Genomic DNA, 17,063 nt, shown 5'->3' with positions numbered 1-17,063 from the left:
AAGAGTTCCATCTTAACTCATTTACCAGTATCTACCTGATGACCCAATACTGTTTGTTATGAAAATTAATGTTTCTGCATTGAATTGTCAAAGAACAGTTATGATGATTCAATTCATCACAGATGTGAGTTTACAGTGTCCATTATGCTTCACTGAGCTGTCAGCCAGTATTTATAACAGCACCATGTCTTCTTGGCCACTGTAAATTTGTAGTGTTTTCAAATAAGGAGATATAACACAGTAAAGCTGATATTTATCTTTTCATGTTGCTTTGATTACTCTAGATTTATTGCATTTTTATAGACATTTTTAGGATGTCTGTTAATTTCTAGAAATACCAAAGACGGATTTCTATTGGGATGTTACTGAATTTGTAGGTCAATGTGAAAACATTTCCTTTTTCACAGAATCTTTTGATTCAACGACAAGCAATGTATTTCTATGTCTGAAGAGCTTTAGTATTATTCAACAACACTTTCGTATTTTAAGTTTTGTCTCATGCATTTTTTAATGTACTCTTCAGAATTTTTTCCTTGGAGACTCTTGCTAATAGATTTTTATTATTCAAGGCATGTAAATAAAATTGAGTTTAAATGTAGATCTTTAATCCTATGCTAAAATTCTTGCTAATCTTTAGCTCTAATAATCTTTTTCATAGATTCCTTCAGATTTTGTTTATGTAAGTATATGCCATTTAGCAAAAGAATCAAAGAAAAAAATCTTTTTACCTTTTAATCTGCATGGTTTGTAATTTTCTCTTTTTTTTGCCTGATTGCCCAAACTATTCGGTAAAAGTCAGAAAGTGAATGACTTGTGTTGTTTGTTTTATAAGGGGAAATTTCTAGTGCTTCACAATTAATTAACTGTGGTATTGAGTTTTGAGTGTGGCCTTTTTTGGATGTTGTTCTTATTTTAATTTTATAAAAAAGTATTTTCCCATAAGCAAAGTTGAGAGATGTGAGCATTAATTGTGACATGTCCCATTGACTTGAGTAAAAACCATCTCGTTGATTAAAAAAGTTCATGGTGTATCTGTGGTCATTGCTATGTAGTTCAATTTTCTGAGAGAGGAATCCCCACCTGGGATTTGGGTAGTGCTAACAACTAGCTCGTCAGTCTAGATAGAATAAAAGAAAAAGAAGAACATAGTGCTCCCAGTTGTGGGGAGCTCTGGTCTTTGCGATCACCTTTGGGCATTTGTCTTCAGTTTCTTTAGGTTCCTAGTGCAGACTCATTGGCCTTCTGACACAGAACCACAGGAGAGGCCACAGTTCTCTTGCGGGACTCAACCTTGAGTTCCTATTAGATTCTCTGGCTCTTCAGTGTGCAGAACATCATTTTCACAACTTCTATTTCTCACCTCCTAAGTCATACTTTGCACAAACTTTCTTTGTACAATGATATATTTACACACACACACAGTGTCTTAAACCAGGTGGTTTTGGGGTGGTCTCTGACTCTTCATATCTATGTTTCTTTGAAACTAGAGATGTAAGTCGTCCTATGCTCACTGTAAAATAATGGCTTAAGATGCACCCTTCATCTCACTCACTTTGCAATTAGTCAGAGTTACATGGGAGGAAAAGGGATATTCCCTAACTTGAAGAACTCTGCAAGGCAGTAAGAGACCTCACCTGCACTCTATTCCTTTATCAAGGACCAAGCTACATACACAGACTCATAGGCAAGAGGGATTGACCAATTCTGTGGTGATCCAGATGACATTTGGTTAAACTACATAAGACTCAGAAAATTTTTAATATTTATTTATTTACTTACTTACTTATTTTACTGAAAATTGAAGAGACAGTAAATACTGAGATTAACTCCTGGTTTCTTACATATTTTACAACATTTAAATATTTTTCTAGTTTTAAAATTTAAGTTATGGAGTTTAATATTTCCAATATTTTTATGGATGGCTATATTTCTAGAGTTTAACATTTGAATCTAGTATTGCATCCGTGAAGTTTAACTCTGCTCAATGAAATTAAAGTTAAATGTATCAATGCATAAAGTATGTAATATTAAACCTTAAGGTGCACCAGGAAGTGGCGTGTAATTCTAGATACCACAGTTCTGCAATGCCTTAATTCTTCTCATCTCATTCCTGGGTCATTTTTTAAAAAATTATTTGCCATCATTCATGATGCTTCCTTATACTGAAATGACTTTTAACTCCATTATGACTTTCTAAATTTTAAACAAATTTCAATGACAGAAAAATTCATTCTTCCACATTTATACTCATTCTGGGTTCTTATAAAATATAGCTCTGCTTCATTAAACATATTGGTATAAGAAACATTGATCGCTTTTTTCTTTTCTACTTATTTCTCTTGCAATTAGTCCCATTAAATAATTCCTTCAGTGTATGTCTTAAGAGCTTACTCAATTTTTGAATATTTGAATGTATTGGTCAGAAATTCACTAGAACTCTAACATCATCTCTCACATTCTTCTTGTGGTTCATAATCAGTCAAGAACACTGAATCCCAAAACACATCATGGAACAAATCAATGGGGAAAAAGGAGAAAATTCAACTGTTAATTTTCTCTAGAATTAGAGGATGAGAGAAAGACTCTCCTTGGAGGTCAATGTCATTGTATGCTCCTCTTTATTCCCTTGTGGCCTTTACCCAAAGTATAAAATCCATCATTCAGCAAAGCTTTACAGTGGGCACTGCATTAGCTTCATCAGAGATGTGCACTAGTTAGGTCTGCATTAGTCTTCTGTCACCCACTCACATCTTCATTTTTCATTCCAGAAGAATAGAGAAGAAAAGTATGTAACACTCAACTTATGGATGTAAGAGAATTATATCACATAGGATGAGTAGTAACATCTCAGGATCATTGATTATCGGCTTTCTAAAGAGTTAATAGAATCATACATGACTATTTTTCCATTTCTCTCATCCTCTTTGTAAAACACACACTGTCTTATGGGCATGGCTTGTCTTATTATCTTTGTGGCACAGTAGTATAAAATTATCACACTCTATGTCTTTTCTGGTTTAACTCAGCCAGTACAAAGTCTTTATTCAGTTGATTTGAAATAACTTATATTGAAACTTCTCTAAACATTTTGTTAATATCTAAAATGCAACAGGTATTATACTCCACACTTTGCGGAGTTCACAATGTAGCATGAAATAAAAGCTGGTAATATAGTCACAACAATTAATTCAGAATTAAGTATGTGTCTGGTGAATGTAATGTGCACATTTATGGGTTGATAGAAAGTGAAACTGAGAATTTTCTTTGAAAGAACATGCAAATTTACAATTCTTTAGTAAGGGAATCATGAGAAGTACAGAGAGCACTCAAAATTAGAGGTGAAAAAAGGCATTACAAGTACAAATCAACTTTAAATACTCATTAGGTAATGCTTTGAAAAGTCATATGACTATAAAATGGAAAATGCAGAAAAATGGACATACAGGACATACTGAAATTAACCAGGAATATGTTAACAAACTCGGTAGATAAAAATAACTAATGTGTTTAAAAAGTAATACATGTTTTTCAACAAAGTACAGCTTATGACTGAGAGATTCATAGCTGAAATTTACCAGATTTAAAGATGAATTTGTATCAGTGAGCCTCAAAACATTGCATAAAAGAGAAGTGGAAGGAACCCTTTCAAAATCTTTCTATAAAGCCAGCGTTACCATGAAATGGAAACCCGATAAGAAATATGCACACACACACACACACACACACACACACACACACACACACACACACTAACGATGCATACAATTGTGGAGCATAGATGCAGATTTCACGCAAATACCATCACAAAGACTTGCAGATGAAATTCAGCAACACAGTGCAAAGACCCTACATATGATCAAGTTGATTTCATTTCAGCACTGCAAGGACAGCTCATTGTACACAAATCAACAAAAGTAATATAGCACATAAATAGAATCAAGCATGAATAGCACATGATTATCTTAATAGATGCAGGAAAAAAGGTCTTTAACAAAATCTAACATTCCTTGTGGTGAATCTCTGAGTAAACGTGTATGGAAAGTTTACACTGCATCCCGATAAAAAACTACATATGATAAACCTGTAGCCAATACACTGACTGGGAAAAAGCTAAAAGCATTTCCTCTAAATTAAGAAATAAGACAAATGTGTCTGCTTTTATCAATCATGTTTAATATGATACCAGAAATTCTACTTGGAGTGGTCAGGTAATAAAAAGAAACAGAATACATAAAAATAACCATGGAGAAAGTCATATTTTCCTATTTACAGATGATATGATTCTAAACCTAGCAAATCTAAGAGATTTTATACCACTAACAGTTATTTACAACAGATAAATACAGTAAAGTTGCAGGATATAAGAATAACTTTTTATACACCAGGATGAGCTCACTGAAAAAGACAACAAGAATGCAACTCCATTCATTATAATCATATTTATTTTTTTTGGCTTTTTCGTTTAAATAAAATACCAAGAAATAATTTTAAATATACATTTAAAATGTAAGTAAAATAACAAATAAGCATTGAAGAAGACACTAGAATGTGGAAAGACCTACCATTTTCATGGATTGGAAAAATTAAGACTGTTAAAATGGACACACTACACAAACTAATTTACAGATACAGTGCAATCAGTACCAAAATACCAAATTGCAACCAAATTGCAAAATACCAATTGCAAATTATTCTCAAACATTATGCAACATTTTATGAATATCGAGCAAAACTTTTACTTACCAGTTTGATATGAAAATAATTTTTAGGGTGTATATGTTTTCATTCTTCAACATTTCTCTTTTATTTATAATAAGCATTGAATCCTCTTTTTTCCTGCCTTTGTTCTTTTAGGTACTGTTCTCAGGTCTTTGATAATATCTAAATTCATTCGAGAGCTTAGTGATGTTCCTTTTATTCAGTGCCCAAATTTAAATGTTCTCATTAATACTACTTCATGAGTATATTGTATTAATCTAAAAAAATTAGAAATTATAAAATATAAACATTTAAAAATTTAAACCCCTCATATGATTCACTGTGCATTTTATGTATGGAATATGGCTCTTCTCGTTTGGTATTTTTTTCTTTTGGAGAAATCACTTGAAGTATTCCTGTAGTACCTGTCCTAATATTTTTCTGAAATTTTGAGTTTTCAAATTTCTGAGCATGAAACTCATTCAATTTCCAACAATATTTCTCACAACTGTCTGTTAGCCCTGAGTCTTAATGAGAACATGGAGTTACACATGTGTGGCAATATTAAACAGTTGAGAAGCAGTGGAGATAAAGGAAAGTGTAATTGTTTCTTTCCCCAGAGCTGATAGTTGTGGAATAAGAGTCTGGTGGGAGGTCATTATCATTGTTTGCTCCTAACTAGACTCTTGCACCCAGTGTATAAAGTTGTCATCTGAGCCAACCTTTGTAGAAGGCTGGACAGCTTTGGGCATTGGCTTCATGGAAGGTTAGATTAGTGACTCACTTGAGAGTATCACATATCACAGCCTCACACTCTCAGTTCTTCTCCTTTTTCCTTCTTTAAGAGTGGTAAAAAAGAAAAACACCGAGCACTGAACTCTTGGGAAAGCAGAAGGCGTATGTCTAGATTTCTGTCCCTGACTCTTTGATTTCTAGATTCTTTACATGCAGAAGGCAATTATCTGACTCTGCTGCTTCTCATTCTAAGAGCCACACTCACTGATGAGGACAGGTCTATCTTTCCATACCCTACAGTGTGAAATTATAGCAAACATCTCTTTGTTTACCTGTTTCATCTCAGAACTTGTGAAGGTTTCAGCTACTTAGAATCTGCATTCACTTACTTGTAAATGTCTTGCAAATTTTTTGTCAAATGTACTTTTGAGACTTGCTATATGCACAATACAGTGTTGAGCATTGTATTGAGTTTACAGATCAGTGCGCGAGAAAAGCTAGTGACTCATAAATTACAGAGTAAAGTACGTGCCACATATGACTCATAAATTATAGGATTAAGTAAGCGCTGCATGTGAACTTAAGGAACATGTTTATATGCAAATAGAAAATGGTTTCATTAACAGAATTCGAGTGTCTGAGAAATCTTAACTAAATAGGCTTTATTACAGAGGAATTATAAAATAAGATAATAGAAAAGAGAAATTAAAGGAATGTCATGAGTGAAAGGTGAATGTAGCGCAGGGATTTAGCACAGTGTCCTAAGCACCTGCCTGGCAAGCAAGAATGAGTTCAAAAATTCAATAAAAAAAAGACTAATACTTCAATCAAAAAAGACTAATACTTTTGTGGCACATGCATGTCGTATGATGTGTGTTATAAAATAAATTTAAAAATAAATGTTAAACTTTGCTGCTCTGCAAATGGTTTTATTGACTCCCATTCCTCACTAGTACCTTGGAGGCATTTCTTTCGTGTAGGATTTCTGTCACTTTGGTGTTTGTCTGCCCTTTCACAATCTGCCTCCTAGTCCTCTCTGGATTGTAACCCCCTAAAGAGTAGGGATTCTGTACTAATGCTAATGTATTTGCTAATGTTATCACTCTTAAATTTATTGTATTATATTGTCTACATATATATTTAATCTATTATATACATTTAAATATTGTTTTATTATTCAATGAACAAGTATAGCTCTAGAGTGCTTTTTGTATGAATATATTATCAGGTGTAATGATAATTTATGTGTCTCAAACATGCAGATGTTTATTTCAGTTTTCTGACCATATTTAAATAGTGATATTCTTTAAACTTTTAAGATTCTAATCAATACAAATTTTTCTCACATTATGACTTAAAATGTTTTTGGCATTTGCATGCTGTATTTTAACTTTTGGGATTGTGCTCTTTAAAACTTAACTGGAAAAGTTATGATGTACAGTTTATTATTTTTTCTATAGTAACTTTAGTTTTGGTATCTCATCTAAGGAACAGTTATGAAACTCAAGGTCACCAGCATTTTGGGCATGGTAGTTTTTCCTGCTACTGTTGTAGCAGTAGCTCTTTCATTTGGTGTTCTGACACATTTTGAGGAAATTATTGTGAATGGTACAAGAAAGTCCCAAATTAATTATTTTATGTGCACCTATCTAATGGTATAGAACCATTTGTTTAAAGGATACTTTCTCTCTGAACTATTGTAAATTCCTTCTAAGAATGCAGTTTATCATAAACATGAATTTACTTATGGTCTGATATCTGTATGTCTATATTTAATACTGTCACAGTGTCTTGGTCACTACTGTAATGTTTTCAAATGAGGAAATACGACCCCTCAAATGTGAGATTTATGTTTCAGTATTGCTCCAATTTCTCTAGCTATCTTATCTTTTTAGAGATTTTTGGCAGTTACCTGAGTGTATCTCTAAATAAGAGATATTTTGATAGAAATTATTGAATAGACAAATTTGGAAAATCTTGCCATTTTCACAATGCTAAGTCTTGTGATATGTCAACACAGGATGCCTTTCCTTGTATGCAGGACTGTAGCACCATTCCATAGTGTTTGCCATTTTAAGTGTGATGCTATGCATTTCTTAGTGAGCGCACATGTGTATTACATAATGTGTACATTTATGGTGTGGAGTAGACACATGTCCTAACACATCTCATGTTCTTTTCCCATGCTCTTTCCTCACTGCTCCTCCTTTTGCACCCCTGATGCACTTTCCATTTGAGAAATACCTGTCTTTATACATCTTACTGCCCAACTTTAGTTTTGCTCTTTACTTATGTTCTGAATCTCTCACATAAGTGACGTCAAGCTACATTTGAGCTTGTACGTATGATGTATTTCAATGAACGCTGTGTCACAAAGTGCATTCATTTTCTTACAAGTGACACATATTTGGTGGAATACTACTCTTCCTTTGTTGGAGCATAGTATGTCATTGTGTGTAAGTGCCACATTTTCTTTATTCATCTGCTGATAGGTACATGAGCTGCTTCCAGGATTAGATGTTATGATTTGTACTTCTATAAATATGTCTATGCATGTACTTCTGCAATATGGTGTCTTTAACCCTTTGGATAAGGCACTTTGAAGAGAAATAGCTGGGTCAAATGGAATTTCTAGTTGGGATTTTTGAGAAATTTCCTTACAGATTTCAGTAGTGATTGTCTTAGATTATATTCCAACTGATTGTGTAGGAGTCCCCCCCCCAACATCACCAGTGCTTATTATTTGATTTCTGCAACAGAAATTTTCTTTATAAAATAGGATGAAATTTCCTTCCTGCTTTAATTTGCATTTCTCTAATGGGCAGTAATCTATCACCTTGCTTAACTTTAATTTGAACAGTTTTTTTTTCATATTTTTTTTCAGATACAAATATGCATTTGCCAATAGATGAAAGACTAAGAAACTTTTATTTTCAATATGGATGTTTTTAGTTTCATTTGGATGCTTGATTGTCCTAGCTAACCCTTCTAGTTCTGAGTGAAAGTTGGGAAGTTGAGAGCTTGTGTTGTTCAGCATTACAGAGGAAAAACTTTAGCCCCCCATTAAGTGTGGTATTGACAGTGGGGGACTTTTTGAATTCTGTTGTTATTTTATTATAAAAAAAATTTTCTCTTCAGAGAAGTTGAGAGGAATGATTTTATTTTAAAATCATTATAACATAATTAATAAAAATTTATTATAAGATAAATGATTATTTTTTGAGAGCAGGTCCCACTATGCAGTGCAAGCAGGCCTTGAACTCACTTTGTAGCTCAGGCTCATGTTGAACTTCCAGTGATTCTCCTGCCTCAGCCTCCTAAGTACTGGGATTACAACACGTGCAACTACACCTGGCAAGGGGGGAGTGATTTTAACTGTGGCGTTGGCTTGGAAAAAAAAAAAAAAACCACTCAGCATATTAAGAAAGTTCTGTGTGCATCTGAGGACCATGGACATGTAAGCCAGAAACTGAGTGGGGCGTGAGGGAGAGAGCCACCCAGGATGTGGGTGGTAGTGTTGTGGTCTGCACAGAATGAAGCGCTCCAATCTTTTCTGCTGCCTCTCTACCTTTGTCTCCTTTCTTCAGCCTTCCATCAGGGCTCTCACAGATGACCCCAGAGCGCTGCCTGGACTGCATTTTCAAATCCCACTAGACCTTCAGGCCCTCTGGTAGTCAGATAAACATTTTGAGCTCTTCTGCTATTGATCCTGAAAGAGCAATGAATACCTTTGTATAATTATATGCAATTTTTATATCATTTACCTTGTTTTAGAAAACTAATAAAAAAAAGGGTTACAATTAGTCAGAAATGGCACATGAAACATAAAATAAATGACCCAAATGCTTTTTTGGATATACATGGACTGAATGCTACTATTTATCACACTTATAGCATGACACAACACAGACAGATAGCTCTATATGGTATTTACTTGCAAGTGTCATATATCTGACATCTCAAGTTCAGTGATATAACATAGATGAAGAGCTGGGACAAAATTGGACATACAAGGATGAAATGTTAGAATTTTATTTTCTTCTCCTTTATTGGAACAGAAAATACTCATAACAAATGCTTTCCTCTTTTTCTTGACAGCAGTTTCAGAAGAAAATGTCAGAAGGAAATCATTCTAGAGTGACTGAATTTATCCTCGCTGGGTTAACAGAGAAACCAGAGCTCCAGCTGTCTCTCTTCCTCCTCTTCCTGGGAATCTAAGTGTTCACAGTGGTGGGGAACCTGCATGATCACCCTGATCGGGCTCAGTGCTCCCCTGCACACACCCATGTACTATCTCCTCAGCGGTCTGTCCTTCATTGACCTTTGCCATTCCACAGTCATCACTCCTAAAATGCTCACGATTTCTGTGACCAAGAATATCATACCCCAAGTATGACTCAGCTCTACTTCTTCTCAGTTTTGCTCTCTCCGAGTGTCACATGTTGGGTTTGATGGCATATGACCACTATGCTACCATCCATAGCCCCTTGTTTTATAGTGTCACCAGGTCTCCTCAAGTCTGCTGCTAGATGTTAGCTGGGGTGTACAGTGTGGGTTTATTTGGTGTCATGGCTCAAACAGTCTGCATGCTGAGGGTGTTTTTTGCAAGGCAAATGTAATAAACCATTTCTTCTGTGACCTTTTCCCTTTACTGGACCTCTCTTGCTCCAGCATTTTATCATTTAGGTATGGTTCTGTTTTTCAGGGCATTTAACATCCTTCTCCCTGCCTTGACCATTCTTAGCTTGTATGTCTTCATCATAACCAGCATCCTCCACATTCGCTCCCCTGAGGGTAGATCTAAAGCCTTCAGCACTTGGAGCTCCCACATCTTGACAGTTGCTCTGTTCTTTGGTTTTGCCACTTTCATGTATCTTTAACCCTCATCAGTCAGCTCCATGGACCAAGGAAAACTGTCCTCGGTGTTTTATACTATTCTAGTGCCAATGCTGAATCCCCTGATCTACAGCCTGAGGAACAAGGATATGAAAGTTTCCCTAAATAATACCTTCAAAAAAAGAAAATTCTTATGAAAAAGTTTTTAGTTTAGCAAAACTGCAGTATTTCTGTAGTTTTGGTAAGAAAACAGTGATATAGCACTGTATGGCCACAAGTCTTGGTTTTGCTGTTGTTACCCATTTAGACAAAAGTTACAAAATTACAAAGGTAGGATGGGGTTGAGAGGAACATATAAAAGACAGTTGTGAGATGGCCCACAGTCTCTCTGCCCAAAGTTATTTCTATTACCACTAGGTAATTGTTTTTATTATTTCTTTCTTTTATGTTATTAGAGACAGGGTCTCACTGTATCTTTCATGCTGGCTTGGACTCACCAGGCACACAGGCTGGCCTTGAAGTTGCAATAGTTCTCCTACCATAGCCTCCTCTATACTAGGATTATAGTCATGTGGTATCACACCGGTACCCATCATGTTTTAAAAATAATCATAATGTATTATTGTCTTCTAATCATCCCAAATTTTCAACATATATTTAAAATCATGTTATAACCCTTCCTTTAATTGTGTGTATCGCTTCTGTTTTAGTTTTTTAATTATTAATACATATCTACCGAATCATAAGCCCTTTAAATGTCTCCATATGACTGATTATGTTTTTTTCTTATCGAACATTCTTGTTTTAATGGAAACCTTTTCTATCTTTATTCATTAATAAATATACTTGTTCCGCATCTTATTTTCTCAATTTTTATATACCTAGGTCTTATATTAAGTATACTTCCAAGCATTTCTGAAATTGTGATTCATAAAACAAATAACTTTTGCCTTTTAAATATATAAAACATAATGCTAACATTACTAAATGCATAAAGCTGTGTTACGTAATATATTATTCTGTGATATGTGATAAGGCAGTGCTTACCCACAAGGCAATAGTAGTGCATTGGCGGATACTAAGTATGATAAAGACATACAGATATGTTTGATAGAGTTATAATAGCACTTATGGAACTTTCTTTTATCTGCAGCTTTCTTATTAGTGTTCCAAAAGAACAATACTAGAAACATCACAAGAGCTGGTATCCATTCATACTGCAAAGCCATGTAACAAAAATCTCAGGTGTTAGCATAAAATTTGTCCTATAGATCACTGGAACTGAATACAAGACCTAGAAATGAATTCATACATTTTTCAGTTGGTGGAAGATTGTGCTGTTGATGAAATAGCGTTGGGAAAACTAGATATTCACATGCAGAAGATACAAACTGGGTCAATGGTTCTTACCTGATGTATGGAAGACAAATATTACATAATTTCTGTCATATATGGAAAAAACACTACCTGAATAGAAGAGGGACTACTATTGTCTAAAAGCTAGTAAGGCAGAAGGAGGTGATTTGTTGAGAAGTGGAACCTGAAAAATATACAAAAATGTTTGAGACAAGTAACCAAAGCTACCCAATTGCTAGTATAAAATGCCACAGTGAAACTCATTAAGCAGTACAGTTAACATGTTGGTCTTTAAGATCTAAGCAAAACTTAAAGGATGTCTTTAGCTAATTGCTAAAGTGAATTTATAAGCTGGGGGTTTATCTCAGCAGGGTAAGTGCCTGCATGACAAGTGTGAGGTCCTGAATTCGATCCCCAGTACCAAAAAACAAAACAAAACAAAAAAACAAAAAAAAAAAAAAAAAAAAAAGAACAGAAAAGAAAAAAGAAAGTAAATTTATATATCAGATTAAATGTTCACATTCAACAAAAATTTAAACTATTCCAGAGAAAAATTAGCTAAGAAAATGTATTCCAATATCTCAAGATTATGTAACAATTACACTGAAAATAAAAATTTTTAAAATTGCAAACATTTTGGTATGAAATAATTTCCATTATATGTTTTCACTGTTATTCAAATTTTCTCTTCATTTTTAGAAGGGAGACACTCCTTCTCTCTCTGTATTTTTGGCAGACCCCATGGGTCTCTAGTAATATCCAAGGGTTTCATTTGTGAACGCAAAGAAAGCGGCTTCTCTACAGCATGCAAATTAAAATGTTCAGAGAAGGACCACTTTAAGAAAGTATACTAATGTAAGAACAATTAGCAGACAGAATGCAAATATAAACTTCAATGACCCTGGTTGATTCTCCTCAGTATTTTTCCCTTTTAGACACTGTCTTACTTCTTACTTGTCGCTGAGACAAAATACCTGAAGCCCAAAGTTGGGAAAGGAAATGTTTATTTCTTACAGTTTTTGGAGGTTTCAATCCACACTTAGTTGACACACCTTCTTCCTGCCATTACATCACATCCTGGCTCCACGCCTATGCAGGTGGAGCACTGACACCATCAATCCATACACTAGACAATGAACGAGTAACAAATGCACAATTCAAACTCCTGAGGCCTGGGGGCCACAGACATAAACCATGACAGACACCATCATAGAAAATTCCTTTAAATTCTTAAAATTTTTATGAAATTTTGAATTTTTAAAGTCTGGGTAATAAATTCACTGGTGTACTGATTTTGCTTACATCCATTTCTTAACTGTATTTTAACAAGTACTGAATTACACATATGTGACAATGTTAAACACTTGAGAACCAAATGGGGATAAAGAGTAAGTCTTAATTGTTTCTTTCCCCAGAGTTGATACTCATGGGAGAACCTTCTGGTGAGAGCTCATTATCATCCTTTACTCCTAAATTGACTCTTGTACCCAGGAGATGAAACTGTCACACCAAGACACCTCTGCAGATCAAATATCCTTGGACAGCACTTTTGGAAAGTGTCAGGATTAGCGACTCAAAGACAATTTTGGGCTATCACTGGCTCACATTATCAAAATTATTTTTCCTTTCAGAGCAATGAAGAAAAATCTAAAGTGCTGAGCTCTGGGAAGCAGAAGGAGTATGTCTGGATCCCTGTCCTTGATTTTTAAAATTCCAGATTCTTTTCCCATATTTCTTTCACAGTGTTAGCAAAGTTGCAGATGGTGACTGATCTGTCCCTCCTGGCCTCATTCTGAGAGCCACATTTCCTGATGAGGACAAATTCCATTATCATTCTCTGTCTTCTACAGCACGGAATTATAGTAAACACTTTTAGTTAACATTACCCAAGGAGGTAAGAGCTTCACTCAGTCTGTATTAATTTATCTCTATGCTTCTTTCAACAATTTTATCAAATGCATTGTTGAGACTTGCATTGTGCAAAACACTGTGCCAGCATTGCATTGAGTTTGCAAATCACAGTGGGAGAAAAGCTAGTAAGTGATGCACAGCACACCAATCAGGCTGTGTGCCACATGTTATCATAAGGAACATGTCTGTGTGCACAGAGAAAATTGTCCTGTTAACTGGAATTTCAGTATCACAGATTTCAGTGAAAAGAACCTTAGCACATAGGATTTTATTGGACAGGTCACTAGGAGAAGGAAGGAACTGCAGGAGTATTATGAGCTAAAATTCAGTGTCTATCAAGTGTGTTTTTGGCGACCAGTTGTGTCACATGATACTTGTTGCTACATAATGAAGGAAACTTCATTTTGTTTCTCTTCAGCAGGCTGCATTAGCCTCCCACTCCACAACAGCACCACAATGGCGTTGCTCCTGTAGGACCTGCCTGTCTCTTTATCTACTCTGTCTCCCTGTGCCCTTCTAGATTGTAAAATTATAAGAACTGGGGGTTCAACATTAGCAATTTCTTTATTTTGAACCCCCTCATTAAACAGTTTGCCTATGTTGTCACAGTTAAATTTCTTGTAACTGCATGTTCATATACACTTCAATATTGTGTGTTTAGTGTCCTGACACAGCCGGAACGTTTATCCTTGGTGAAAATATTTTCATTTATTATTGATCACACATATCTCAAACATAATAATGTTCATTAAAATCCTGAGTCTGCTTTAAAGTGTTAAGGTGTAAGAATCTTTAAAATACATTCTGAATACAGTCAAATTATTGGATTTTTTCTTTCTTTAGGTGTTGCTTTCACCTTCCTGGTAGAGAATTTTTAAAGCACAATTTTAATTTCTTTTTGACAATGCACACTTTACTGTTTCTTCTGCTTTTAACTTTTAGCTTTGGGGGGGGGTCTCACCTATGAAAGAACCATCAAATGCAAGACTATACATAGTTTTATGGTTTTTTTCCTGATGCTTTTAGAGTGTTAGTTTTTTTATCTATTTGTATAACCCACACTTAATAAATTACTGGGGCACTGTGAAAAATATATCTAAGTTAATTCTCGTAAATGTACTTACTGAGTTTTCCACATCAGCACACTTTGTTGAGAAAATTATCATTTTCCATTTAATTATCATAAAATGCTTATAACAGTTGAGTTCTTCATGGCTATGAGTTAATTTCTGGACTATCACGTCTATTCCATTAGTCTGTATGTTTATACTTGTAACAGTCGTATACAGCCCTTTTCACTGGAAAATAGTAAATTTATAAATAAGAAAATGTGGTTCATCAAAAGTTAATTATCTTACAGTTTGCTTTGATTATTCTAGGATCCTTGTCTTTTAACAGATTTTATGATCATCCTGTCAATTTATGCAAATACTGGAATTTAGTCTAAAAATTTAGACTAAATTTTTATATCAGTTTGGAAAATATTTCCATTTTCACAATGCTGATTTTTTGATTTGTGAAGATCCGTCTTTCCATGTATGAAAGACTTTAGTATTATTCAAAAACTTTTTGTAATTTTATGTGTGACAGCTTTTGTTTCCTTTTAAAGTTTATTCCTAAGTATTTCATACTTTCATGTTATTTATTTTATTATATATTGCAAATATGTAAAATACAATTAATTGTATTTCCCACCTACAATTTCTCATGGTGCTTAATTGTAATTCTGCAATTTTGGCAAAGATCCTGTTGGTCTTGTTCTGCATAAAATCATCATTTAACTAGAGTGAAATGATAAGGAATCCTGGCTTTCCAATATGAATGCCTTTCGTTAAGATTTTAGCCTGACTTTTCTATTTAGATCTTTTTGTGCACTGTGAAATGAAAACAGGTAGTGGACCACTTGCATTATTCAGTATTTCACGGGAAAGTCTTTTGCCTTTACCATTCTGGTTAGCAATCAATGTGTATCTTTCCCTATCTCTGTGTGCATGTGTCTGGGCATGCATTATGGATACTGCTACTCTAATAAAAATGATTTTTTTTTCATCAGAATAATTCAGAAAAACTATAATTAATCAGATGCACTCAGAAATTAGCAGAAATTGTTTTGTTGAGTGTTCATGAACTTGATATTAATAAGACTCTTACAGAATGAAACAAGAAACCCAGAGCTTTGTGTGCTACATGTGAATGTGAATGTTTACATGTCACTTAGAGATCTCAAGATTGTTGATACATTTATGTGAAAAGTTGGCAAAGAACTGGACATATCTGGATGAGTAGAATAAAGTTCTACTTCACATATTATTGTGCAGACAATAAAATCATATTTGAAAACTTTTCTTCCATTCTTACATAGATTTGCATAAAGAAATGACAAAAGGAAATCATTCTTTGGTGACTGAGTTTATTCTTTCTGGATTAACAGCAAAACCAGAGCTCCAGCTGCCCCTCTTCCTCTTGTTCCTGGGAATCTATGTGTTCACAGTGGTGGGGAACCTGGGCATGATCATCCTGATTGGGCTCAGTTCTCCCCTGCACACCCCCATGTACTACCTCCTCAGCAGTCTGTCCTTCATCGACCTGTCCTATTCCACTGTTATCACCCCCAAAATGTTGATAAACTTCATGAGAGAGAAGAATGTTATCTCCTACACCGAATGCATGACTCAACTCTACTTCTTCTTGGTTTTTGTTATCTCAGAGTGTTACATGTTGGCTGCAATGGCATACGACCGCTACGTTGCCATCTGTAACCCCCTGCTTTACAGTGTCACCATGTCTCCTCAAGTCTGTTGCCTGATGGTAGCTGGGGTGTACAGCATGGGTTTGGTTGGTGCCACAAGTCATACAGTCTGCATGTTGAAGGTGCTTTTCTGCAAGGAAAATATCATAAATGATTTCTTCTGTGAGCTTTCTCCACTACTGGAGCTCTCCTGCTCCAGCACTTTTATTAATGAGGTAGTGCTTCTGTGCTTCAGTGCATTTAATGTTCTTCTTCCAACTCTCACTATTGTTCCTTCCTACATCTTCATCATAGCCAGCATCCTCCGCATTCGCTCCACCTCAGGCAGGTCCAAAGCCTTCAGCACCTGCAGCTCCCACCTCTCAGCTGTTGCTGCATTCTTTGGTTCTGGCGCATTCATGTACCTGCAGCCCTCATCAAGCAACTCCATGGACCAAGGGAAAGTGTCCTCTGTGTTTTACACCATTGTTATCCCCATGCTGAATCCCCTGATCTACAGCCTGAGGAATAAGGATGTGAAAGTTGCACTATGTAAGATCTTTCAAAAATATCAATCTTCCTTGAAATAGCATATTTTACTTTTATAATAAAGTGTTTCTGTTTTTATGAGTACATAATCCAGAGACTGTAATACATAACCTCAGGTCTTGTGATTTCTACTAATGCTTAATTATTTGGACCAAAATACCACAGGTAAGGCTAGGTTGATGGGATCAAAGTCTCATAGAATGGTGGTATTCTAGTGACCCAGAGTCCACCTACTCAGAGTAAGCTGTAT

At 35.0% G+C, this 17,063-nt stretch overlaps 1 protein-coding gene across 1 annotated transcript; it reads left to right on the top strand.

The window, feature by feature from the left end:
• Positions 1-15,900: 15,900 nt before the first annotated feature.
• On the top strand, positions 15,901-16,854 carry LOC100733239 (olfactory receptor 8G50-like). Its single transcript, XM_003472741.2, has one exon. It carries the CDS (start codon positions 15,913-15,915, stop codon positions 16,852-16,854), a length of 942 nt encoding a protein of 313 aa, XP_003472789.1. The 5' UTR covers positions 15,901-15,912.
• The last annotated feature ends 209 nt before the right edge of the window (positions 16,855-17,063 follow it).

The sequence above is a fragment of the Cavia porcellus genome, unplaced genomic scaffold (genome assembly GCF_034190915.1).
Source record: "Cavia porcellus strain 051 isolate PalLab524CR breed Dunkin Hartley unplaced genomic scaffold, mCavPor4.1 scaffold_9, whole genome shotgun sequence".
Classification (NCBI taxonomy): domain Eukaryota; kingdom Metazoa; phylum Chordata; class Mammalia; order Rodentia; family Caviidae; genus Cavia; species Cavia porcellus.
Note: the sequence above shows the minus strand (reverse complement) of the source record. Positions and strands in the feature narration are given on the sequence as shown.

Bases quoted from the DNA above. Each gene is read 5' to 3' on its own strand.
- LOC100733239 (XM_003472741.2), top strand. From the start codon at position 15,913: ATGACAAAAGGAAATCATTCTTTGGTGACTGAGTTTATTCTTTCTGGA.